We start from the raw sequence: 27,333 nt of genomic DNA, 5'->3' as shown, positions 1-27,333 counted from the left end.
GAAATACATATAAGATAGTTTTGAGGAGAACCACAACTCGTGAACTTCCAGATGTTCAAGCTGGATTTAGAAAAGGCAGAGGAACCAGAGATCAAATTGCCAACATCTGTTGGCTCATTGAAAAACAAGAGAGTTCCAGAAAGACATCTATTTCTGCTTTATTGACTATGCCAAAGCCTTTGACTCCGTGAATCACAACAAAATGTGGAAAATTCTTAAAGAGATTGGAATACCCATCTGACCCACCTGACCTGCCTCTTGAGAATCTGTATGCATGTCAGGAAGCAACAGTTAGAACTGGACATGGAACAACAGACTGGTTCCAAATAGGAAAAGGAGTATGTCAAGGCTGTATATTGTCACCCTGCTTATTTAACTTATATGCAGAGTACATCATGAGAAACGCTGGGATGAATGAAGCACAAGCTGGAATCAAGATTGCTGGGAGAAATATCAATAACCTCAGAAATGCAGATGACACCACCCTTATGGCAGAAAGTGAAGAGGAACTGAAAAGCCTCTTGATGAAAGTAAAAGAGGAGAGTGAAAAAGTTGGCTTAAAGCTCAACATTCAGAAACTAAGATCATGGCATCCAGTCCCATCACTTCATGGGAAATAGATGGGGAAACAGTGTCAGACTTTATTTTGGGGGGCTCCAAAATCACTGCAGATGGTGACTGCAGCCATGAAATTAAAAGACGCTTACTCCTTGGAAGAAAAGTTATGACCAACCTAGATAGCATATTCAAAAGCAGAGACATTACTTTGCCAACAAAGGTCCATCTAGTCAAAGCTAAGGTTTTTCCAGTAGTCATGTATGGATGTGAGAGTTGGACTATAAAGAAAGCTGAGCACTGAAGAATTGATGCTTTTGAACTGTGGTGTCAGAGAAGACTCTTGAGAGTCCCTTGGCCTGCTAGGGACTGCAACCAGTCCATCCTAAAGGAAATCAGTCCTGAATATTCATTGGAAGGACTGATGCTGAAGCTGAAACTCCAATACTTTGGCCGCCTGAAGCAAAGAACTGACTCCTTGGAAAAGACTCTGATGCTGGGAAAGATTGAAGGCAGGAGGAGAAGGGGACAACAGAGGATGAGATGGTTGGATGGCATCACCAGCTCAATGGACATGAGTTTGAGTAAACTCTGGGAGTTGGTGATGGACAGGGAGGCCTGGCATGCTGCAGTCCATGGGGTTGCAAAGAGTTGGACATGACTGAGCGACTAAACTGAACAACTCTGATGAAAGAAACCAAAGAAGAGCTAAATAAGTGAAGCAGACGAGCCAATAGTGTGATTTTGATAACCTTTCTGGGAACTAAAAGCAAGAGTCCCACTCATATATCCTGGTTAGGAACCAAGACTTTTTGTTCTGTCTGTGAATGAAAACCACCAAGACAAGACAGGCTGTGGTAGGTGAACAAATGCTCAGTGCCTCCGAAAGTAACCCATCTCCTACTCTTCATCTTGGAGTTCTGTGTAGGGAGAGAGCGCTGGTTGTTTCCATAGTTTTCATTCTCCCCTTGCTTAAAAACAGAGACCGTTTGATTATAGGCAGCAATTCACCAAATTAAAAGACTAGAGTTCCCATTCTCTCTTGCAGCTAAGAGTGACCAAAGTTTAGGCCAATGACATGTGAGCAGAAGTGTGGGACTCTGGGGAGGTCAGGTGGTCAGATGGAGCTGCCAGGGGTGAGCCAGTCCCCTTTGCCTTCATGCCTTCGCCCTCCTGTATCTGAAATGCAGCAATGGTGGCGGGTTCAGGCTGGAGCCCCAGCAGCCACTTTAGACCATTTTGATGATAGAAAGTAGAATCTTGGTTCCCCAATCAGGGATTGAACCGGGTCTACAGCAGTGAAATCCTGGAATCCTAACCACTAGGCCACCAGGGAACTCCCAACGTTTTAATATACAACCAAAAATCTTAGGAAGCCACCTCCCTTGGTGACTGAGATGGTAAAGAATCTGCCTGGAATGCAGGAGACCTGGGTTTGATCCCTGGGTGGTAAAGATCCCCTGGAGAAGGGAATGGCTACCCACTCAGGTATTCTTGCCTGGAGAATTCCATGAACAGAGAAACCTTGGGGGCTACAGTCCGTGGGGTCGAAAAAGAGTCAAACATGACTGAGCAACTAAACCACAACACACACACACAACTCTTAGGCAAGTCTATGATTAACCAGAAAAAATTTTTTACAATCACATGCTGCGGTACTGGAGCAGGACAGATCACCCATCACCTTCCATGAAGAGCCGCCCAGGATGAATACGGACTGCCTGCCTCTAGGGTTCTCTTAGATGAGAAAGATATAAATCTCTCTCCCTTGTTTATGCCATTGTTTTGGGTTTGCTGCTGTATATAGCCAAATCTAATCCTGGCTGAAGTATGAGCTTTGCCATTGGATCGCTATGTGACCTTGGACAAGACAGGTCTCTCCTCTGGCATATATCCCCTTGTCAGAGAGGCACAGGCACCACAAACCAAGTCCAGTGCCCAGGGACAGGACTAGTCTTTCTTGGACCCTCGGGGCTCTCACTTGGAAAGAGGGCGGGCCTCATTCTGGCCCAATCGAGGATGTCTCATGTGTGAAGAGGACACATGGGATAGACAGAGAGGGTGGCTAGTGAGGCTCCCAAGGTCCCTGGTGCTTCCCTTGGGGCCTGAAGGTCCTGCTTCTTTGCTCATCTGGGACTCAAGAGCCATTGCCTTGAAAGTTCACACAAGTTAAGTATGCTTGTTTGGTTTTATGTTCTTTCCTAGGGCTGCAGTTCTGGTTCTGGACACCAGGGGTCAGGCAGCCTCCTATGTCTGAGGTGCCCACTGAGCTTTTTCGGGGAGCAACTGGGGCAGAAAGAGTTATGCATAGGTCCTTCTAGCTGTCCCTCAGCCTCAGAGCTAACTTGATCTCCTGTGACTAGCATTCGCCTCCAGACCCAGCTGGTCAAAATCAAGAAAGGGTTTCCCCCGACTTCATCACCGAGCAGTCACTCACCTTGCTCCAGGTGCCCTGTAGGTCGGGTATGATGCTGAAGATGACTGAGTGGTCTCTGCCTGCCAGGAGCTCAGTCTGGAGGGATATGGACAAAAGCATGAAACCAAGGACATGTGAAAGGAGAGTGCCTTTCAAGTGCCTGGATTGAAGCTGTGAGGAAGGAGTCACTTGGTAGGAGAGTCTGAGAGACCTCCCTGGGGTGAAATTGGTAGGGACCAGATGGAGCTTCCCTGATAGCTCAGTTGGTAAAGAATCTGCCTGCAATGCAGGAGACCCCAGTTCAATTCCTGGGTCGGGAAGATCTGCTGGAGAAGGGGTAGGCTACCCACTCCAGTATTCTGGCCTGGAGAATTCCATGGATTGTATAGTCCATGGGGTCGCAAGGAGTCAGACATGACTGAGCGACTCACTTCACAGATGACAATAGGGAAAAGGCACCACTAGGGCAGAGAATGGCAGGCAGAGGTGAGTACGGCCAGAGGGGTAGGAAGGTAGTTGGGACAGCTGGAGTGAGCCCAGGGAGGAGGAGGAGGTCACGGGGAGGAGGGTGGGACTGGATCCTGGAGCCTGTAGACTGTGTTAGCTGTCGGTTCCTCATTGCTCCAAAATTTAACACCTTACAACTACAAATATTTAATATCTAACCCAGTGTGGTCTGGGTATCTGTTCATGGCTTAGCTAGGTTGCTCTGCTTCTGGGTGTCTCACAGGCAGGTGCTGTGGCTTCAGTTCAGCTCAACTTGGGGAGGATTTGCTCCCAAGTTCATCCACAGGCTGCAGGACTGTGTTTGGACTGAGAGTCTGAGTTCCTGTCTGTTGACCTGAGTGCTCCCTTGGTTCTCTCCTTGTGACAGCTACTCAGGGCAGCTCGTAACATGGGTGCCTACTTCCCCAGATCCAAAGATAGAACAGAGAGAGAGAGAGAGAAGTGGGAAGGGAGGCAGTGAGCAGGAAGGAGGGTCGGAGAGGGAACCCAGGAGAGAGCAGGTAAGAGGGAAGGGACAGATTTTTTGTCATTACATTTTGGAAGTGACCTCTCATCATTCTTGCTGTATCTTGTGGGTCAAAAGCCAGTCACTAACCACTTAGCAGTTGCACTGAAGAGGAAAAGTTAAAATTTTACATAACTTCTGCCTCTGTAACTCAGCTTGCTCCTTGCAAAGTCCGGATCACGTAGGTCACGTAGTCTCAGAAAGCGGGGACTTACAATGCTAGAAACTGGAGCTTATCTCACTCACCCTTGTCCTGCTCTTTGCAATCGCCCAGCCCCTGCAAACCCGCAAACCCACTTAATCATGCCTGTCCGTGTATAAAAACTCTGTAACCCCTTTGTTTGGGGCTCAGAGCTTGGAGTGTTAACTCCTCTGGGCCCACCGATGTAATAAACCTGAGTTCTCCAACTCTCCGAGTGTGGTGCTTGGTTTCTCGATTACTGGTTTCTGCAACAGCACAAGGAGTGGAGCTTCTTAGCTGGACATGGAACATGAACTGTGCCCCCTGGAGATGCCCAGGTGGTCGTGTTCAGGAGGCTCACCCCAGGACTGGGAAAAGTGGCCACATTTTGGAAATGACTCGGTGATGAAAAGTGTACCTTCACTCATCATTAGAAAAGTAAAAATAAGACTATGAATTAGATGTCATTCGTCATCTGCTGAGTCAGCCAAAAAAGAAAAAAGAAAAAGATTTTCCCCAAAGCTGCTGTAACTACAATGCTTGGTGTGGACGAGGGAAGCAGGCACTGAGTCATCAGTGGTGGGAGGGACCCCAAGTCTTCTCCTGGAGGGTGATTTGTGCCGGGTCCCCAGATGCCCTCCCCTTTGACTCAGGGAGTCAGCTTCCAGAAGCCAGAGGCAAGGGCTAGAGATGTGCACAGAGTCCATGTGGGTGGATGGATGCCTTGTATCTAAGAGCCTCACAATGGACACCCCACCTTGTCCGGGAGGGGACCTGGTTCCTCTGGCAGTGGGACACTGCAGACAAGACCCCTTAGTGGGCCATGAACTGAGTTAGTGGATTATGTTAGGGTCCAGAAAAAACAAAACTATTGGAGAGCAGTCTCCCCTGTAAGGATGGGTGTTGCTTCCTGACTCGGTCTCAGCTATGGGGGTGTGAGGACACTGACACACGTGAGGCCCACTCCACATGGTGGGTAGAGGCAGAGAGTATGAAAACCAGGGTGTAAGTGGCTACTCAAAGATACGGCGACCGTGTACCCAGCTGAAATCTGAAAACCAATTTATACAACAGAACTCACTTTATGATTCCATTTGGCAAATATCACACACACACACACACATGAAAAATGGTGTAGGAAACAGCTATCTCTGGATGCCAGGGTTTTTATAGTCTTCTTTTTTCTCCTTTGGTCTTTTATTTCCTATAACGAATGTCTTTTCCTTTCGGAATCATAAGGAAAACAATGAAAGGCGGCACACTAGGTAGGGAATAAGAAGTGGAATGGGCATGGCTTTTGCCTTGACCCCTCAGCTTTGTGGCCTCAGGTCCCAAAGGCTGGCCCAGCTAGGCAAGCTGGGATTCACTGGGTGCAGTGGGCTGGAAGAGTGGAGCCTGTGTCCCCATTGGAGAGGTGAGCAAACTGGACTCAGAGGGGCACACAGCGCTGAGGGGTCGGCCCAGGCCTCCCAGTTCTGCACCCCTTCTGCTCCCTGGCTCCACCACTGTTTGCAGGCTCTGTCTGGGCTGTGGTGGGCCCCCAATACCCGCCCTAGTCCTCGTGTCCCCCTCCCAGTACTCCTGCCACAGCAGGCGTACTTCCTCGAGCCTTCTCTGCCAACTGGGACCTCACCAACATGAAAGTGGAGAGTGACTGACCACAGGCTGTCCTGTACCCACACCTACACCCTGTTCTCCATGCACGCTGCCCTGTGGCTGGCAGGAGGGGGTGGTGGTGCAGAGACTCCAAGGCTGGCAGACGGGAGAGGGAGCACCCCTCATTTTTCTGGGTCCTTTCTTACTTACAAAGCACCCAGGTGTATTCACTCCTGGCTGAGTTTCAGGGACAGCCAGAGCCAGGCTGGAACACTGGAGATATATTCTTTTCTCCAAGTTTCAGCTTCTTTATTTACAAAATAGGGGTTACATGGTGACTGCCACCCTGTCCATGGTAGGACTGAATTAGAACATGTACCTGCAGAGCATGCCACAAGCTGGAAGGGGCTGTGCAGACATCATTTGCTACTTTGAGGAGAGAGGGTGCCATGGCAGAGTGGTGCATAGGGGCCTGGCTTCAGGTTTGGAAAACCGGAGGCGGTGATGCTGCACTCACATCCCCTTGGCTTACCTGAGTCTATCTGCAGCTGGGGAGCTTGCTCCAGCCAATATAACCCAAGACTCCCCTGCCTGAGGACTCTTTCTGGTACCACAGGAGATTCCTGTCCTGCAAGCTGGCATGAGGGCAGTGCTAATGCCCGGGCAACTCTCCACCCACATGGACAGAGTCAGGTCAGGTGGGAGGTTGTTTTCCAGGGAGACAGAGCCTAGTCACCCACAGCAGGGGCCACTCCTGAAAGCCCCTTCCAGTGACTTTTCTGCTTTCAGGCTCCTTTTTCCCATGTCCACACTCATGCTTCTTGGAATCATCCCCAAAACAATGTGCCTCAAAGTCCTTGGCTTTGACCTTCTGGACTTGAGTCTCCACAACTGTAAATGCAGGCGATGCTTATCTCATCAAGTCGAGACAAAGCGCGTGGAACCTCAAACTGAAGCACCAACAACATACAAACCATACTGGCACAGCAGGAGCTCAGGAAGTAGAGGAAGGACCATGAGCCGCCTGCCCACAAGGCGCAGACAGCTGCTGACAACTGCCACTGGTCATAGTGAGGCTGCGGGGCAATCAAGGAAGAGAAAGGCGACAAGGAAGATGGTGGGAAGCAAACTTCCAAAGACAGTGATCTGAGTGTCACAGGACTAAAGAGACTGTTAGTCAAGTTAAGGAGGCCTAGAAGACTTCTGCCAAAAGGTTATCATCGGTCATACAAATAACCAGATACCCAGTCAACAGCAGATGAAGTCTTTGTTGTGTCTAGGAATCAGTGCACAGTTGCAATTAAAACTCGCATTTTGTTAAATGTGCAATATACTCTTTCCTGTAAGTTTTAAGTTTCAATTGTTTCATTTTCCAAGATGAAGTGCCCATCATGCCTTGTGGAAGTTATTTCCCCTCAACTATGGGTCTCTATTTAAGTTAGCCATCCCTGTTATCTACCATCCTAGCTGACCAGGTGGAATACCCCCTTTCACCTGTCTTCCTCATTGGAAGTAATCTCCATGTGGGCAGGAACCATGCCATATCCTCATCTGTGAGGCTACAGCACTGGGCAGAGACAGATGGATGGAAGGGTGGGTACAGGGATGAAGGAATTCTACACAAAATAAGCCGTTTATTTAGGGAGGGTTGAGAGTGTCACAAGTACAGGCCCTGGATGATGTTCACGGAGTGTTTCCAGCTGTCCTTCCAGCGCTGAGCCTCTTTCACCTGCAGTGCGGTGTGCTCCTGGACCTTCTTCAGCTCCTCTTCAAATGATGCCAAATATTTCTGGGAGCAAGCAGCAGAAAGAGGCCACATGAGGAAGGACTTCTGGACTGTGCCCCCTAGAGGACACTCAGTGCTCTAGAGGGATGCTGCAACCTGCTGGCGGGTGGCTTGGAACCCATTCCAGGCACTGGCAAGAGTTCCACAAGTCATTTCTCATGTACTATGTCCAATAAAGCTCAGGCAGGCCTTGCTGTTTTCCACATTTTATGGATTGGAAAACTGAGGCTCACAGCCTTGCCTGAGGTTATTTAATTGAGAAGAGACTGAGCAGTGACTAGGCTCCTGGTCCACCTGATTATGGACTCTGCCCTCCTTCCTAACCACCACACTATAGTCTCCTTGAAGCTCAGGGGTCCTGGCTTCCTCGAGAGGCTGAGCCCACTAGGCCTTAAGTCCTCACTGAACTCAGCAGTGGAATTGTGCCCACTGTCTGGGGCTTAGCTTGGTGGCTGGGGAAGGGCCTGCCTAGGCACTAAGGGGTCTCCAAATACCAGGGTCAGCATATCTCTGGGCAGTACAAGGTTCCTCTCTGGGGCACCAGAACCATAGGTCCAGACATCCTTGGAGTTGCAAGGTCCAGCAGGCACCCTCGGGTGCAGCTTCCTCTTTGGGCAGCCCTACGGGACTAATAGGCCTGGGTCCAATCCTGGCTGTCATTCTTGGTGGCATAGAGGGGACACACTTCTTTATGACTCGGTATCTTCTGCAGTAACATTGGGACCATTCTACCTTCCTCGTGGGCTTGCTACAAGGATCCAGTGGAAGCCCTGTGTTGAGAACAGAAGCTGCAGCAGCTGCTCAGTAATTATTCCACCCATCATCACTCACTGCTCCCATGGCCTCCAAGCCTCTGACTACTCTGTCCCCTCACACTGTCTTGACTGTTCACTGGAGAGCCTTCCTTTGCCCTCCAGTCTGGGCTCCTGTGGCTCTGGGGCTCACGCCATGAGACCTGAGCTACTGCTGGAACTGGACAGGAGCTGTGGCCTGTGTCCTGGTGCCTGAGAATGTTGGCTGTCACCAGTGCTGTGCCCTGGGGTACTCTGATGCGTGTCACCTGCTCCATCTGACCAGATGCCAGGGTGCCTGGTGACGACAAGCTCCCCCCTCCTTCCCAAGGCAGCACTCCCCGGGGTGCACCCCCTCCACCTCGTCTCGTCACTCACCAGGTAGACAGCATCTCGGGCTTCCACAGATGCCAGGTGGCCCAGTGTTGTTTTGGTGGTTGTGATACATGGTGTTTTCCGGAGGAGAATCTTGTTTTGGATGGTGACTTCAGTAGGTTTGATTCCTGGCCACTTTCTACAAATAAACATGCATGAAAAGTCCTGAAGGCTTAGCTTCGTCATTTACTGTGCACCCTCCATCTCTGGTGGAAATGGTTAACATTTCTTTAAAAAAAAATTATCATACTTTAATGCATTAAAAGAAAAACTCTTGAGCATTTAAGATTAAGCTTCTTCAAGTTCTTTTCGGCATTTTCATACAGCTTATATCCATGTGTATAGACAGTTGGGTTCTGCATGGGGAAGGGGAATCCCATGCCTCTAGGGCTTTCCCTTTTCTGGATCTCGGTTTCCTTATCACTCGCCCAGCCAGGTGCCAGTCACCAGTTCCTGGCTTGCTTTTCCTACCATGATAAAAAACCACTGCTGACAATTTAGCTGGGTAAATCACTGCCTTACTTCTTTGAGTCACATTCCTGGGGTACAGGGGATAAGCACTTCTATAGCTCTTGTCATACATGACAGACAGCTGTAGTGAATCCCAGTACTGACTGCAATCTGAGAAGGTACCCCACACTAGGACAGGCCTCTCTTTATTTCGGGGTCCCCTCATGGGTCCTTATCACACAAACTAACAGCTGCTGAGCTCTTAGTAGGTGCCACGGGCACTTCAAGCACAATCTCATTGAGCTTTCTCTTGATAATATCATGTAAGGGAGGCTGCCATGCCCATTTCACAGATAAGGAAATTGAGGCTTAGGACACAAAGCCTTTCCAAAGTCATCAGGTCTGTCCGACTTCAGAGCTCGTGCCCCTCACCATTGCACCACACCACCCCCAGCAAACACAGCCATGTGTGGTATTCACCCCTGCTCTCAGCTCTTACCTGCTCCCCCGTTCAATCAGGGGCTTCTCACTCTCTTCCTCCAGGGACAGCCCGGTGAGTTTCCTCCGTATTAGGATTGAAGTTTTCTGTTTGGGGGGCTCCATCTCTGGCAAGCAAGAGATGGGTTACTGATGGGGGCCTCATCCACAGCCTGATATTAAGGGGACCCCTGACCTTACATTTACAGAAATGAAACCCTGCTCCCCTCTTCCACACTTAAAGAGTCTCAGGCAGGAGGGTTAAAGCTGGAATATGTGAGATGTGGTTTGGATGTGCATCCCAGCTCCAAAATCCTACGTATGATGCTCTGACCTTCTCGCAGCTTCTATGAGCTCCTGAATATGCTCTTTGGAGACTTCTTTGGCTTATACTAGCTCAAAGGGGTCCTAAACTAAGAATTTCTCCTGGAATGAACACATTCAAGGTTGTCTCTCTCATGTCTGGCTCACTGACCTGCCGTTTGACATGGAGAGAAAGGGGCTCTGTTCCTGGAGTGAGACCAGCAGGCCAGAGCAGCTCTCTGCACCCTGGTCTGCAGGCATGGCGGGGCCAGGCCACTTGGCTCAGAAGCCCTATTTACAGAGCAGGTGAGGACCCCATGGGCCTGATGCAGGGGGTCTTCCTGGCCCAGGGGTTCCCCTCCAAGGTGCCGAGGCTGCCTCCCTGCTGGCTCCACTGCCTGTTCCTTCTCTAGTCTGAACTCTGGTATCTCTGCAGGCTCCACTTTCCCAAACCAGGCTCACACTTGCCAAAGAGGCCTCCACTACTAGACAGTGGCCAGCACCCCAGCATGCACATACATTTTGACCTAGAAAATCCACTTCTAGGAAGTTGTTGCCCCCAAATAGAGAAATATCGATGCAGATGTTCCTTCCAGTACAATTAGAGGAGTGAAAAGCTAGACATGGCCTGTATGCACCAGTAGGGGATTAACTAATAAAATAAGATGCACAGCAACTGGAAGTGCTCACGGAAATGGTGACTGGCTTGGCCTTGCATCCGCCCAAGGGGAAATTAGGTTACAAAGGAGCACACACCTGTGATCTACCCTCCCATCTCCCCACTGATATACACACAGGCCTGTGACCAAAGGGAAATGACCAGGAGGAGGACAGCCAATGTTACCAGCACCTATTTCTGGGAGGAAGGACCATATTCTTCTCTTTCTTTGTAACTCATATTGCATTTCTTATTTTACTATAAAAATAGTCATTGTCTTTGCAATCCAAACTTAAAAAATAAAAATAATATATTTTAATTACTTAATAGATGAGAGATAAATGGACAATATTTAATATATGATTTGAGTCTTTGCATAGTTATAAAAAGCAATTCACATAGTATAAAAAATTTAAACATCATCTAATGGGGAAAAAGACTTTAGAAATCTCTCACAATGCCACTCACCAGAGGTGGTCATCAACAGTCGGGTACCTGTTTCTCAGGCTCTGCTTTTCTCATTTTGTCCCTCTTTGCCTCTGTTTCTCTCTCACACAGATTCATTTATATACAAGTGAGGGTGCATGTTTATGTCACCTATGTGTTTTTTAAAATAGTATTACAGGTAAGTATAATTGTCACCTTGCTTTTTCCTGTGACAGTATTCCTTCAGGTGTTTCCAGCTGGCACATAGAGACCTACCACACCCACCTGAACAGCTGCATAGAATTCCCTCCTATATCTGGACCATAATTTATCCAATCCTTTATACGTGGATATTAACACTGTTTCCAATTCTTTGCAATTTCAAGCATTGCTGTGAAGAATATGCTTGAAAATGTATCTTTGGAAAAGCATGCAAGTATTTCTGCCAGATAAGTTCCCAGGGTTAGAACAGCTAGGTCAAAGCACACACGTTCAGGACTTTGAAGTCACCGACAGAGGGTTCTCCAAGAGAAGGGGTGGAGGTACACTTTTCCGAGAGGCTCTGCGGTGCTGGGGCTTCCTGCCTCACCAGTGCTGAATTTAAAAGCTTTGCCAGGCTTTTGGTGAGAAATGGTATCTTAACAATGTTTATATTTGCACTTTTCATCATTGGTGAAGTCAAGCATCTTTCAACATTTATTGACCTTTTGAATTGCATGTGTTTGCCCTGTTTACAAACTAGACCTGTTAAGAATTCTTCATACCACAGGAATATCAGGCCATTCTGTGACCTATTAGTTATTAGAAATATTTTTCCAGTTTGTGGTTTGTCCTTCCATCTTTTGACATTTTCCCTTACTTTTGTTTTGGCCACAGGGAGGTACACACCATTCCTTTACAGCTTCTAGCTCTCAAACTTAGGAAAGTTGTCCTTACCCCAAGATTATGAAAATATTTAGTATTAGGATTTCATTTTTTATATGTAATCTGACTCATTGGGGATTTGCTTTTTTAGTTACAAAAATATAATTTTAATTAAAAAAAGAAACAAAAAATTCATCAGTCCCCTCAATAGAGTATCTATTTTCATACTGGTGGAGTTGGGGGAAAGCAGACTCCTCCAGATCCATGACCTATGTCACCAACCCCCTGGGGCCAGGGCACAAAGGCCAGTGGGGCGCATACTTGCAACCTGGACATCGTCAATGGTGACCACCTCATCCAACTGCAGCAGGAACTTCTCGGTGAAGGTGGCCAAGGTGGCTATGAAAAACCGGGCGTACTTCCTTGTGCATTCCTGGAGGAAACACAGGGAGCATGGTGCTATGAGAGGGCCCTGTCTCCAAAGGCAGGCTGAAGATGGGTTTGGAGAGCAGTGCATGAGACAAAACCAGGGCCATGAGTCAACTGTGTCAAAGTTAACAGGCATCTGGTCTTTCTCCAGGAGGCTTCTCCTAAGAGTGACTTGAAGATAGGAAATGATTCTGCAATGGCCAAGGGACACACACAGACAATTTACCAAAGAGGAAAGAAAACTTGACATGGATCTTGGGAGAAAAAATTTCTCATTACTAATTAATTTAGAAAATTTTAAATGCAAGTTAAAACAGCCAATAAAGACCATCTCCACCTATAAAACCTGCCCACTTTCATGCCCTGCTTTGGCCAGGGTGCCAGCATAGGGCTGGGCTAAGTGCTGCCGGTGGGCTGTCAGATGGGGTGACCTCGGGAGGACAGGGCAGCCCTCAGCACCTAGACATGGGAGTAGAAGGCACTACTGACCTCCAGCTTCTCCTTGGTTACCACAATCAAGGCGTCCAAATCTCCCTGCCTCTTCTCTTCCACTTGACATAGAGACTCCATATCTTGGAGCTGTGCAGGGTGTCCGAGATTTGGGTGGAGCTTCTGGGCATTTTCATCCTTCAGACAATCCAGAAATCAGTGGGTTTTTTGACCTGGTCTTGAGGTCAGGACTAAGAAGTCACTGGCCTATGTCCTCTGCCAATTATGGCCATGATGTGTGCGTTGACCTGGGTGTGTGTGAAGGGCTGTGGATATGCAGAGGAGTGGCAGATACACAAGACTGAGGCATGGCTGGAGCCAACTCCAAGGGTTAGCAAGTGAGAGAGCTGAGCATCTTCCCCGGAACAATCAGGGATTCAGTCCAATACAATCAATACCATGAACGTCCCCTGGTTCCAAGGACCAAGTGGACAATCATTGTTGATCTCAAGGTCCACAGCCCCACAGAACCAGCCAACCTACCTGTTATATCCAACAAGGAACATGCTGAATCCTTTCCATAAAGGAGCTGTTGGCTCGGCTCTTACCCCTCCAGGGCCTATTGTCCCTCCCTCACCCCCACCCAATAATCCCAGGCCTGGCCCAACTCCTTCCTGGGACTCAGTTCTGCTGATGCCCCGCCTCTATGTCTGAACTCCCAGGGTGATCCCGGGGGCCCCACCTTCCTTTTCTCCAGCTCTTCCTGGTAATTCAAGAACTGTTCTCTGATCTCTTTGGTGGAAGCACAACATTTTTTCCAATGGTGCTCCTTGAAATTCTCCATCACCAGCCAACACACCTGGGGCAGAAGCTCCTCAAATCTCCTCATCTGGGCCCGTAATTCTGTAGGAATTGGGGGTGGGGGCCAGGGGAGAGGACTGAGCAGAGCCAAGTTGCTGGGGCCATCTCTCCAACAAAGGCTCGATGCAGTTTCCCACAGAGAAAGGCCTGGTCTACAGTGCGGCAATAGCTATTCCATCAAAAGGGGTCCTGTGGGCAAACCGGTATTAAAGATACTGGATTAAGCAAGTTCAAAGGACTTCTCACATTGCAGGACTTGCCAGCACTTTATAAACTGCACTGCACCTTTCAGCAGTTCTATTTCATCCATTCTCTCTTCAAATATTACCTTGACCCAAGTCTCCTCCTCCCCTCTGGACCTCTAAGTAGCTGCATGCCAGACCTACTCTTTCCTTCATCTCTCTTCACCTCTTTCCTTTATTTCTAGTCCTTTGTTTTTCTGTGTTACATTTTTGGTTATTTTCTTTGGCACTAAAGCCATTCATAATTTTAAAATGTCAACGATTTATTTTTCCAATATACATAAGCTTTATTTGGTTCTCTTTATTTGGTTCTCTTTACTTGGTGGACTTCCTTGGTGGCTCAGATGGTAAAGTGTCTGCCTACAATGTGTAAGACCCGGGTTCAATCCCTGGGTCGGGAAGGTCCTCTGGAGAAGGAAATGGCAACCTACTCCAGTATTCTTGCCTGAAAAATCCCATGGATAGAGGAGCCTGGTAGGCTACAGTCCATGGGGTCACAAAGAGTCAGGCACGACTGAGCGACTTCACTTTACTTGGTTCATATTTACTTGCTCATTTTAATAGGCTTTTGCTCCTTACTCATATTTCTAATTTCCTCTTTTATTTAACTAGAAATAATTATTTATTTTATATTCTGTGTCTTGATACATTCAATATGTGAAGTCCTTACTGATCTCATTCTGTTGCCTCATGCTGAAGGTACTTTTTGCTGTGGTGTGTGTGTGTGTGTGTGTGTGTGTGTGTGTGTGTTTTGTTTTACAGTGAGCTCTTATTTGGGGCATTTTATGTGTGGGAATCCCTGGAGGCCTGAATTGAAAGTAGGCTTCTCTGGAGAGGATCTGTAGTATCTCTACTAAAGAAGCATCCGGGCATGACACACTCAAAATCACTTTAAGCTATCATCTAGAAATCTTTCGGATGACCCACAAACACAAAGTTGAATTCAGGTTTATCTAAGTGCAACTTCAGTTTAAACACCACAAAAGAGCTGACTTATAGATTCTCATTAGAGTTTTTCCCCTTTGTCCAGTGCCATGGTTTATAACAAGACACTTTCCTTCTAGTCAGTGGGGGAGGAGGTTTTGGTTTCTGTCTCATTCCCTTGACTCTGCAGATGGAGCCCTGTGGAGTCCCAGTTTTCTGTGGCTTGTGCCCTTTCAGGCTGCACACCTTGGGTGGTCTGGGGCTTGGTCTCTGTTCCCAGCGACCTGGAGGCCATGAAAACAGAGGCTCAAGTGGACCTGAGAGTCAGCCAAGCCCTCAAGGCAATAGCCAGAGTTACTGCTCAGTTTATCTGTGTTCCTATTCTCACTTAATCTTGAGGCCTTAAGTATTTCTTACTTTACAGCTAGCTCATCCATGCATTTAAAGGTTTATCACAAAACAGTTATATCCAGGATTTTTACATGTTTTCAGTGGGAGAGTTGCTCAGGATACTTGACTCCCTGTAGGAAATGGAAGTCTTCATTTCATGTGAACTGTCAGCCTTCCTGGGAGGGACATGATCTGCAGCATTTCCCAAACCCATGTGACCATGGAACCTTTCTTTTGAGGAAGATCACATAGGATGGAACCCCACAGAGTTTAAGTGGGGAAGCTCTGAGCTAGAGAAACCAAATGCTGCCTGTGGTTTCAATTCCAGTCATTCTACAACTACAGGAATGAGAGCCATTGTTGATTTCCCCTGTATACAGCAAGGCTGTGAGAGGTTTAGTCCTCAAAAAAGCCTTGCATGGTGGATGTTATCCTTGTCTCCATTTACAGGCAAGGGGAGGTGACTTGGTCAATGTCATACATCTGGGGAATGGCAGTTCTGGGTCTTGATCTCAGGTCTGGCTACCCCCTAATCCTCTCCCTCTTCTACCCCTGCTGCCCCTCAACCCATAGCAGGCCTGTAATGGGCCCTTAGGTTTCTTGCCTTACAAGTAGAGATAATTAGGACTTAACCACTGCAAAAACACAAGCGGCTGTGGACGTGGAGAATTGGGCAAGGAGATGGGCAGCTATGGGTGTATTTTCACAGCTCCTTTTATGTTGTTATAATCAACATAAATGGCAAGATACATCCTGCCTGCCTGTTTTCATGTCCCTGCTCTCTAGGAGGCTGTGTCTATCAAGTTCATCTCAGCCCACGCACACAGTAGACACGGTGGAAGGATTCTTCAAACGATTAAACACAGAGGCACCGTATGACCCAGCAATTCTACTCCTAGTTATACACCCAAGAGAAATGAAATCATACATCCACACACAACATGCATGTGAATGTTTAGAGCAGCGCCATGCATAACTGCCAAACGCTGGACACAGCCAAATGTCTATCACTGAACAAATAAACAAACTATGGTATATGCACACTATGGAATATGATTCAGCCATAAAAAGGCTACATGACACTAACACTGGATGAACAGAGAGGAGGTCAGTGGCTGCTGAGGGCTGGGAACATGATAGAGGGACAGAGGTTCTGCAATTCACAGTGGCGATGGTTGCACAACTCTGTGAATATATTAGAATCCACTGAATTGCAGAGTATCTTCCCACTAGCTATCTTACTTACATTTGTGTGCGTGTTCAGTTGCTTGGTCATGTCCGATTCTTTGCGACCCTTTAAATTGTAGCCTGAATTGTAGCAGGCTTCTCTGTCCACAGGATTTCCCAGGCAAGAACACTGGAGTGGGTTGTCATTTCTTCCTCCAGGGCATCTCCCTGACCCAGGGACTGAACCCGCATCTCCTGCACTGCAGGCAGATTCTCACATGGTAGTGTATATATGTCAATCCTAATCTCCCAGTTCATCCCACCCTCCCTTTCCTCCCTATTTCGTTGAGTGAATATCTCAATAAAGCTGTAAAAAATTTTCAAAGAATGAAACATTTTTAGTGATACAAATCACTATATTTCTCAAGAAAAATCGACTTTTGGGGGGGAGGGCATTGTTTTTTCCCCAGTTAAATCTGATCAAGGTTTTTACCTAATTCTAAGATGTCAGTTTTTCACAGGGAGGCTCTTCTGCCTCATGTGACCTCCAGGTCAGGAGGGCATCATTCTGGCTGTGAGTGGCCACCCCCTTTCTGTAGCCCCACCTGCCACCTGCCTATGGTGGTCACCTGGCCACACCTACCTATGAGGCAGGAGTTGTAGTAATCGTCTGTCTGGCTGTGGTACTCCAGGATCTTTTTGCAGATGTTCTCCGCGCACTGGTCGAAGGTTTCGTACATGCAGTCGGGCCTGGTGACTGAGCGTTTCTCTTTGCGGTAAAACTCCTACGGGAGAGGGTTGACAGTGTGGGCGCCAGACCCCTCTCCAGGGGGCTCTGGCCCAAGATCCTGGCATCCTCCTCTGTGCTCTCCTCACCCCTTGGTCTTCTCAACTGCTGTCCCCCACACTGGGGTCTCTCCTCCTCCCTGTCTGTCCTTGTCACCACTGTCAGTGTCCTAGGGCTACGCGAGGCACAAGCAAGTCAATGGTAAAAGTCTATGCATCCTTCACGACTAAGATGGGTCTTCACCCATGAGACCAAGAGCTTTCTATGGAGTGCCAAGCTGGGCCACTAACACAGATGACCCAGAGCTCTGCTCCAAAGACTCACACCCAGGGGTGCCATCACATGTCATTCTTGGCTGGGTGCTGGCCACTCAGGGACAGAGACCAGGCTTGTCCCTGGTATTGGGTATGTTAAATATCTGACACACAGGACCCAAGAAAGGTTTGGTGGCTGAATACATGGGTAATGGACGAGCTTTAATTCTAGGATGGAAAACACCACACAAGGTGACAGAAGCTGGGTAGCTATGGTCACGGGGGCTGTAGTCCCCTTTATTCAGTTTCACCCAAAGGTCATTACTGGCAGAAGAGGGGGGAGAGCCCACTGGGGGCATGTGGCCAGCAGATGGCAGAAGGGCAGGCAGGGCCCTCACCTCCGCGACCGCCAGCAGGTGCTCGTTGCTCTCCCAGAGCAGGCTCAGGACGATGCCTTTAAAATCCCTGCAACACACAGGAGGCAGATCCCTGAGAGGGCTTGTTTAATCACACTAAATGGTGTGGACAAGACCATATGGACACAACATTCCGAGTACTCAGCAGCCCAGCCAGAACTGGACTTGGACAACTTGGGATGCCCAAGCATGCTCCCACCTCGTATTTCTACTTGTCTAGTTGAATGCCTCTTGCTTGCGCCAAGCTGTGTTTGGCCCCTTCCAAGTGTCTCTGTTCTCTTTTGTTCCTCATTACTCCTTGGAATTACTCACTCTTGCCCCAGGGCCACTGCTCACACTGATTCCTCTCCAGGGAACACAAATAACTTTCTTCTTGGTTACATTTGCTTTTCCTCTGGCCCTGGCTCAGTGGCAATCCCTGACTGCCTCGTTCTAATGCCCTGAGCAGCTCTCAGCTTTATAGCCTCCCCATTGGGGCTCTGGGGATTGACATGTGTGACTGGCTGATTGATTAACCCCATCTCTCCTACAGTGTGTCTGTTTTCGTTCACCACAGAATCCCCTGTCCAGTGCCTGCACCTGTCAGTGTCTCTGTCTTGGTTGAGAGAAGAAAGAATGATTTCTTATAAATATTAATCAAATGAGCAGGACTGCCTGTAGGACCAAACATCCTCTTTCTGATACATCTGGCCACCAAACTAAAAAAAGGGACTTCTCTGGTGGTCCAGTGGTTAAGACCCTGTTCTTCCACTGCAGGGGGCACAGGTCCAATTCCCTGTTGGGGAACTAAGATCCTGCATGCCTCTTGGCCAAAAAACGTGTGTGTGTGTGTGTGTGTGTGATGTGCTCTTTCATTTACAAATTCACTCATCATAATTAAAGAAAATTAGAAATAAGCTGAAAAGCAAGATGGAAAAATTAATGCTAACATTTACTATATTTCCTTCTGCTGATGTTTAAATTGGTTTGGAATTAGGTTCTTGTGCTTTTTACATTCCGCGCCCTTTAAAGTGTTCCCCCTACATTATGCTATCATTTTAAATGGCTGTGTAACACCACTGGGTATGTATGTACTGTGTTTACAATCCCCTATTTTTGGACTTTAGGTTTCCCCGCCATTTTTAGCTAGGATAAAAAGCATTGCATGGTACATCTTCATGCAAATGTTTCCTTCCTGAGAGATGGTTTCTTTGGGAGAGGGACCCATGGAGCTGCACAAAAGGTATAATTCATGGCTTTCACCACTACTTTTCCCAACCCTTTCTAGGAAGAGAGTTTGCTCTCTGTTGACTTTGACAAAAGTTATCAAAGAACCTGAGAAGAATATCAGGTTCTTCTATATGCGTTCACTATACTTTTCCCAATTTCTGTTGCATGACTCATGCTTCTGGCATGGCTTTATTAAGGATAATGTGGAACTTTATTGGCTTCTTGGGAAAACAAGATCTCCCTAAACTGGCTCCTCTAAGACCTCTCCCTCCCCGCCCACACCGCCCCACCCCGCCATCAACACCTCTGCTCTTTCTTCCCCATTTTGCCACCTCCCACCTTCCCTTCAGTTGCCTGGTTTCCTCTGATATGTCCCCCTCTAAAGCGCTACCTCCTCCATCTCTCTGTTCTTCCTGTCAGACCTCTCCCTTCCCACTCCAGCCCTCAACTCCCTACAGCTGGCTGAACTAACTTTAGGCCCCTGACCCTATCAAGGCTCTCAAGGGACTGAGGCACTCCTGAAAGCAACTGCCTGAGGCTAAAGGGGAAAACAGGCTAGTGAGAAGCATGCTGGACATTTCACCCACTCATATGTGCTCTAGAATTCAAAAACTCTTAAAACTATTTATGTGAGTTCAACAAAAAATTGTCCTTCTTGCGATGGGACATAATTGGAAACACTGATAGATAAAAGAGGCTTTGACTGAAATGTCATATGGACAGCAATGTATAAGATCGGACATGATCAAACATTTTAAAGAAACTAAGGTTGACTTGATGGGGACGATGCTTTTAAGCCCTCTTTGGAAAATCAACCTGGCACCTGGTTTATGGGGTTCCCAACTTCAAAGGTGGGTAAGGAAAACCTTACAGTATGGTGGGGACCTTAAGAAGAGAGGATTTCATCCAAATCTATAGGTACTCTGGGTGAAATCTGACTTGTCTTCCTAGTCTCAAGAGGCTTTTAAGAGTCTAATCTGAGATTCTTTATGAAAAGTTCCAGCAATGCAAACATAAAAGTTTTGGTGATCAGTTACCACTCTTGCTGCATTTATGTAAATAATCAGGCCAAATCTAAAGAGACCAGACTTGTTTCATAAACAAGAATCAAAAAGAAGGGCAACAGAAATTTTACATTTCAATAACTATAGCACTCTCTCGTGATTAGTAAATCCTAACCCTATTTGTTAGCTTTGAGGATTCATGACTTCCCTGGAAACTGGACCAGATCTTGCCATCACGCATATTTTGTCAATTCTTATCAAATCTCAACTCTTCTGCTGTTGTTTAGTCACTGAGTCACGTCTGAGTCTTTTGTGACCTCATTTGAGGACTGTAGCCCACCAGGCATCTCTGTCCACGGGATTTCCCAGGCAAGAATATTGGAGTGGGCTGCCATTCCCTTCTCCAGGCTCAATTCTTCTAGCCTCCTTTATATCTGGCTACAACTCCTCATATTAATATTTCTAATTTTTCTCCCACCCTCCTGACTTTATGTCACTGAGAACTGAACCCTAAATGTCTAGGTCCCTGTTGGGACTTGCAATTGTTCTATAGCTGGCTTTTCCTCCAGGATCCAAAGAAGCACTGCCAGGTGGAACTGGGTGATGGGCAACTGGAATGCCAGGAGCTGCTCCCAAGTGGGCCACTCTGGGGCTTCAGGCCCCATGTCTATAAAGCTCCTTGACTGGCTGCCCTACGACCAAGCTGCAAGAGATGGAGCAGGTGCCCTTTGATAAACAAAAGGTGACTGAACAGAAATAAACAGATTGTTCAAAGGAAAGAAGAATGTCTTCTTGATGAATGCCTAAATTTGGTGAAAATGTCTCTCAATAAATTTATGTGAAATAGGCTGAGACAAACAGACCTTGGCCCTTACCAGTCCCCTCGCAGACCTGCTTTGTCCCTCTCCAGCTTATTTTCCCCTCAGTGGAGTCAGATTTAGCTGCCAAGTGACAAAGATGACAGGTTAAAATGGAGTTAAAGGAAATGGCATTGACACTTACTCTGCTGGAGGAGGCTTGTCACCGAGCACCTGGTACTTTCTATCCAGTCGGTTGGGCTTGGTGTACCGCGTGACGCTGTGGGGCAAAGGTGGGTTAATGCTCTGCAAGCTGGAGACAGACACAAGCAGATCTGAGTCTGTGGGAGCCCTACCCAGACCTGCCTGTGCAGCCCAGCCCTTCAAGCTGCTGCCCCACCCCTTGACAGCTCTGCACGCAGCCTTATAGTAGGGATGGAGCCCTACCCGCTGAAACCCACACAAGGCCGGGGGGAGGGACAGAGGGGCTCCAGCCCCGAAAGTAGAATCCTTGCTTCCCTGTGGTGAGGACCCAAAGAAACACAGGTTGAGAGGTGCAGGTAGGGATGCCAAATTTTCAAATAAAAGCACATATTAAATTTGAATTTCTTAACACATTATAAACCAACTATACTTCAATAACATAAATTTTTAAATAAACTTGAATTTCATATAAGCAATAAGCAATTTTTCACATACAAATCATGTATTATTTGGGACATACTCATATTAAAAAATGTGTTGTTTTTCTGAAATTCAAATGTAACTGGACATCCTGAATTTTCATCTGGCAGCCTGAGCAGCATGTATATTTCACTGGTAACCACTGAGAGATTGATTATACAAATGGACAATGGCTATACCATATATAAATAGAGAACCCTGGCTGATAAGCTGTAACAACCGGCCTAGGACACCAAGCCCTTAGCTACAATAAACAATTCAGGAAGCCGGCCTGCTGGAAGTCAGACTTGGAGGAAGACAATTGTTACTTTTAGTAACAATCCAGGAAGCCAATAATACCCCCTGTAACAATCAACCCCACAGGGCCAGGACCTGCTCAGTACCTGACAGCTCCCTTAGATTCTGTCCCTGCTTCCGATTCAGAACGAACAAGTCAAATACATACCCCTAACCATCACACAGGATGCCCACCGCTCTTGGGCCTCCTCCAGCCTTCCCAGGGCAGCCACCACCAACAGGGCACATCTGAAGCCTTCCCTTTTCTCCACTACACCCCTTTCCCACTCCCTTGCCTGCCTTTGTGTCTCTGCTAAAACGGAAGTGAGAGTGGCTGATTCCCTGGTTGTAGCAAGCTCTGCATAGTCTTTGCTTTTCCCATTTGGTTGGTCTTTATTTCCACACTGCAGATGGCAGGCCTGTTCAAAAAGACTTTCTGGATGTACGCAAAGCAGGAATCTCTTCAGTGTCACTTCTTCAAAACCAATAATTAAACTAGGTCAATAATGGCTCATCAAAGACTCAGAAAGTCAGGTCAGCCCTGTGGCTTCTGTCATCCACCTTCTATAAAATCGGTGTCAGGGGCCATCCAGGGCCCATACTCACTGAGCCATGAGTCTAACGACCCTGACAGGGCATAGTGGGCAGAACACAGGGCCAGGATGCAGAGACCCAGAGCTCCCAAGACTCCGTGATGTCATCCAAGGAATGCCACCTCCAAGGTCATGCCCTCTGACAGACACAGTGTGTATGGGATGTAGCTGTCACTGTGGCTAACCACCCAACGCCCTACAGGTTCTTAGGGTGGAGGGCTGTGAGAGTCAAGCCACTGGGCAGGGATGAGAATAGACCTGTCTAAAGCTGGCTTTGGATTTGGCCCCTTGCAGGGTCCCAACTTGGAAGGTCCCTATTTGGAGAGTCTGTGAGCACAGGAGACACATTCTGAGGACATGGGCTGGCAAAGGGTAGCCTCTGGCCTCCATCTGGGGTCGGGGTTGAGTCTGGGGAGGGGAGACTGCAGGCAGCCTGGCCTCTCTACCTTGCTACCGAGGTGGCACTGGCGATGGACAAGTCCTTCTTCAAGGAGTGCTCTGCTCGGTTCCGGAGTCGCCTCAAGGCTTTGGGTGATGGGTACCCAGGAGAACAACAGAGGATCCAAGGTGAGGAGGGACCAGGTGGCACCCCCAGCTACCCCACTGTCAGCACCTGAATCCACAGGCCTGTCTGCCCCTACCTGTCTGGGAGCGTTCTTTGTCACACTGAAGGGTTGAGGACTTTGAGTCAGGAAACCTGAAGCCAAAGGAAAGGATGTGAGCTTTTCCCCAATGACCAAGAGGATGGCTCAGGCCAGGCACTGGGCACCATCCTGGTTAGCCCACAATGCCACATGAATCTGCCCAATCGTGAGCTCCACTTCAGAGGAGGAAGCTGAGGCTCTGAGGGGAGAAAGAAGCCCCTGCACAAGGTCACAGCTGTTAGGGTGGGCTCACATGGGGACTGGCCCCTGAAGGCTTGGGCCCCACTGTTCACACCCGGGCCACTCACTGCAGGATCCTCTTGACCACCTCCACAGCTGGGTCTTCAATCATGGACTTCCCCATGCGGCTTGGCTGGGCAAAGGACTCAGGGGTGACCATGTCTACCTTAGCCTCTTCTTCATAGACTTCTGAAGATAACAAGATGTCACTATCTACCTCCAGGTCAGTCAAGACGTTGTCCTGCAGGCCAAAGAGCAGGGCCTGAGTGTGGGTGTCAGGGAGGCAGGCAGGCTGGGTTCCCATCCCAGGTGCTGCAGGCTGACCACGTTGAGCCTCTCTCGCCCCTTCTGTGAAGCAGCAGGGATCATATATACCTTAGACGGCCATTCATTCATTCATTCATGTGTGCATGCCGAGACCTTCAGAAGTATTTCTTGAGTGCCTGCTTTCTGCAAGGCTCTCCCTGGGCCTGGGACACAGGGTAAAGGGGCCACATGTGACTCTTATCCTCATGGAGCTTACAGTCTGGTCAGAGAGACAAGACATTTAATATGGACTTCTACAAATAAATGGTCAAGTTGGGGCTAGTGCAATGAAAACAAAGTTACAGCATCTTCCCTGAGGCTGAGAGTCATGAACTGGGCTACTCGCCAATGTGCCCCGGTGGTGTTTTTGAGCAAAGGACAAGTAAACAAATGAGTGCATGGATAAGTGCGTGGCCACCTCCACCTTGAGTTGGAGAAACAGTGAGTGAGGGACCCACCATGAGCCCCACCATGAGCACTTAGTTGAGCTATGCCCTGTTTTATTTTGTGTCTTGGCTGCACTGTAAACCCTGGAGGGAAGGACCCCAGCAGGACTCCTGAGTTCCGTCTCGTGGGGCTCAGTACTGTTGGTGTGATGAAAGCTTAGTGCTGGCAGCACAGCAGGAAGATCCTCCCCACAGAAGGAAGGGCTGGTCCAAAGCATGGCAGTGAGAGGCGGGGCCTGAGGGTGGTCAGAGCACAACTCGAGGGGCATCCACTTATGCTGCCATCGGCTCTATGACAGGTCCTCCTGGAAGCTGGTTGAGACCTCTCATGAAAGCTTGGTGAGAGAGGTTGAGTGTGGGGTGAGGGTGACAGGCTCTGTCCTCTTGGAGCACACAGTCTAGGGGAGACAGCTCCTAAAAGGGGGACCTCACTGAATGGTCTATGGGTTCACGAAGAAGTAGAACATGCCACAGGGGTCAGGAGATGCTGGCCCAAACTAGTGGGTGAGTGAAGGCCTGGGGGCAAGTGAGCTCGTAGAGGGACCAGAGAAATGAAGGGGTCAAGGAAGGCCTGGTGAGGATCTGGATCTTATCCTGAGGACAGGAGAGGGACACGGGCAGACTGGCCTTCTCCAAGAGGCCTGGCTGCAGCTCAGGGAACGGATCATAGGGGGAAGTAAGAGGATCAGGACAGGATCAGGATCTTTTGCACAGATGGGGGGCTTGGACAAGGTAGTGGGGGTGGAATGGGGAGAAGCCGGTGGCTGCTAATAGGAGCGGGTGGGAAGGAAGAGGCTGAGAGGTGAGACTTCCCTGAGAGCTGAGGGCCCTGATGGGGTGGGGAGGTGCTGCCAGGAGGTGATGGATCTCCAAAGGGACCAGTGCCGGGAAGTGGCCCATCTGGGATGTGAACCCAGATCTGACTCCACAGTCTGTGGCCTTTCTAAGGCATCCCTGCAGGCCTGATGTCCAGCAGGGGCCTGGGAGGTCTCTCCCTGGGATCTGCTGAACCCTGTGGGATACCTGTGAGCCCAGCCCCCCAGCTCAGATGCTCTTCACCATGGCTGCCCCATCCCATTCCTTACAGGAAAGGCCAGGTGAGTCATGGATAACATGTCCAGCTTGCAGTTGAGATACTCAATCCTTTGGCTCAGTTTTTCTTTCCAAGTTCGAATAAGGCCAAGGAGGTCTTCTGTGCTCACTACCTAGTGAGAAAATGGAGGGAAAAAGCCACAGGAAGCAGGCTGCAGGTGGGCAGGCTGACTCCATGTGGACTGCGGGAACCGGCTGGCTGGTGAGGACACCTCTTGGATCCAGGGAGGCCCCCCTCTTGCAGGGAGGGCCCTGGAGGAATGAGGAGCCCTGGGCCAGCTCTCTTGGGTGACTCTACTGGGCCGCGGGTCCTTCCTCGATGGGGCATCAGGAGTACTATTCCTGGTTCTATGGGTTTGTTCTGAGCCAATGGTTTAAACTTACTTGACTTCCTTGGTGGCTCAGAGTATAGGTAAAGAATCTGCCTGCAGTGCAGGAGACCCGGGTTTCGTCCCTGGGTCAGGAAGATCCCCTGGGGAAGGGCAGGGCAACCCACTCCAATTTTCTTGCCTGGAGAATTCCATGGACAGAGGAGCCATGGCCTCAGAGGCCATGAGGTTGCAAAAGAGTCGGACACAACTGAGCAACTGAACAACAACAAACAATGATAAAACTTCAACTCAGTTACTGAAACAAAAGAGAAAAGATCTTCTGGCCAGGACACCAGGTTTACAAGTGCCTGGCTGGGCTGGGGAGAAAAGTACTCAGGGTGGCCAGGACACGCTGGCCACAGGGGTGTCACGGGGGACAGAGACATGCACTAGAGGCAGGAGAACAAGCAAGTCAACGAGGTAAACATGCAGAGACCTGCTTTGCTGATCGGGGCCTGGCAGGCACTTAGAACCTCACTTCTCTCAGACTTCATTCCAATTTGGACTTATTACCATTTATATATAGAAAATGGAAGTAACCAGTTTATGCACACTGGTCAAAACAAAGGGAAAATCAAACAAAAGATGGTTGTTCAGAGGGCAGAGTCCTGATTCCGTTACTCATCCAGGGCTGCATTCTAATTATAAGGAGGGAGGCCTTGCGACATCAGAGTGGGAGGGAGGCCAGACTCAAGCCCCCATGCTCACTGGCCTCAACATGCCTGCCAGGGAGGTGCTGGGGGCCAGGGGCAATGGCTGGTTTCTCTTCTCTTCCTTAATTTCATTGAATAAAACAGAGATGAAGTAGGAAGACTCAGAGGCCCTGCTGGTGGTAGAGAAATCTAGACCACAGATGTGAGTTTATTCCAGTTAACAATTCTAGCATGCATCTTTACTATCCACAGCTTAGCATCTACTGAACACTTACTTGTTTATTCCTTTTTAAGCTTCGGCACATTTCTACCTTGCTTTGAAGCTGTTCTAGAGAAGAATTTAATCCCTCTGTCTGCAAATTGGATTTTGCCACCTAGAAAAACCAGAGGTTCAGAGATTTACTTCCAGAATACTTATTTAGATCAAGAAAAAGCTTAGCAAATCATTATCTCAGAGATGGATTAAATATGAGAAAAATGAAATCGGAGGGAAAATACAAAGCTGTATTAGAAACTAGTCCAATGCAAATTTAAAGGATTTTTTTTTCCTGCCAAATAAATAAGTTTCAAAAATAAAACTGGTGATCCCCATTACTGGTTGAGGGTGTTGGGAGGACACACTCAGGCCCTGTTGATGAGGGGGTATCTGTACAAGCTACCTGGAAAGCACAAAGAGCCTGAAAACACTCCTGCTCTAGCCCAGAAATTCTAGCTCTGGGAGGCACCCTATGGACATCATCAGGGCTTCCAGTGAAGGCATGTCTATCACACCACTGCGTGTAATAACGTGAAACCCACTAAGAATTCCTCCAAAAAGGAATGGTTAAATAAAAATGGCAACACATTTGGGAGACAGAAGCCATCAAAGTGATGTTTTTGAAGAAACTTTTCAGCTTAAACAAAGTTTTTACTGCAGCTTAAAAAACTGTAATCAATAGCACCCTTATCCCCACTGCCCTGACCCTCACTCCAGTGCCACCGAGCCCAGCTCATGGGACCCTGCTGAACCAGCCACGGCTCCAGCCTCATTGCACCCCCGCGTTTTCTTCTTTGAGCTCTCTCTCTCTCCTTGGCTCCACCTCCCCCAGGATTTTTTTGATGATGTCTCCAGGACACTGCTCCACACCCTCCTGCCTGGCTGGCTCCTCCTTCTCCATCAAGCCTTGGGAAGCACTACTTCCCCAGTCCAGAGGAAATCCTCTCCTCTATGTCCCCACGCACCTTATGCG

General features: G+C 48.4%; 1 protein-coding gene across 9 annotated transcripts in view; it reads right to left on the bottom strand.

Moving 5' to 3' along the window:
• Positions 1 to 7,366: 7,366 nt before the first annotated feature.
• CCDC180 (coiled-coil domain containing 180) overlaps positions 7,367 to 27,333 on the bottom strand; it is a 56,986-nt gene continuing 37,019 nt past the window's right edge. For 2 of the 9 annotated variants that reach the window (XM_015472549.3, XM_024996220.2), the window contains 14 exons: positions 26,380 to 26,478; positions 25,074 to 25,193; positions 23,305 to 23,477; positions 22,994 to 23,049; positions 22,799 to 22,877; positions 21,005 to 21,079; positions 17,772 to 17,838; positions 16,976 to 17,117; positions 13,491 to 13,651; positions 12,809 to 12,946; positions 12,212 to 12,323; positions 9,662 to 9,767; positions 8,716 to 8,851; positions 7,367 to 7,549 (listed from right to left, as the gene is read on the bottom strand). In XM_015472549.3, coding sequence (XP_015328035.2) covers positions 7,418 to 7,549; positions 8,716 to 8,851; positions 9,662 to 9,767; positions 12,212 to 12,323; positions 12,809 to 12,946; positions 13,491 to 13,651; positions 16,976 to 17,117; positions 17,772 to 17,838; positions 21,005 to 21,079; positions 22,799 to 22,877; positions 22,994 to 23,049; positions 23,305 to 23,477; positions 25,074 to 25,193; positions 26,380 to 26,478 — 1,596 coding nt within the window. In that variant the 3' untranslated portion in view covers positions 7,367 to 7,417. The other 7 variants (XM_015472554.3, XR_009495593.1, XM_015472556.3 and 4 more) reach the window with 7 other exon arrangements.

The sequence above is a fragment of the Bos taurus genome, chromosome 8 (assembly GCF_002263795.3).
Source record: "Bos taurus isolate L1 Dominette 01449 registration number 42190680 breed Hereford chromosome 8, ARS-UCD2.0, whole genome shotgun sequence".
Taxonomy (NCBI): Eukaryota; Metazoa; Chordata; class Mammalia; order Artiodactyla; family Bovidae; genus Bos; species Bos taurus.
This window is presented reverse-complemented; position numbering and strand designations above follow the sequence as displayed.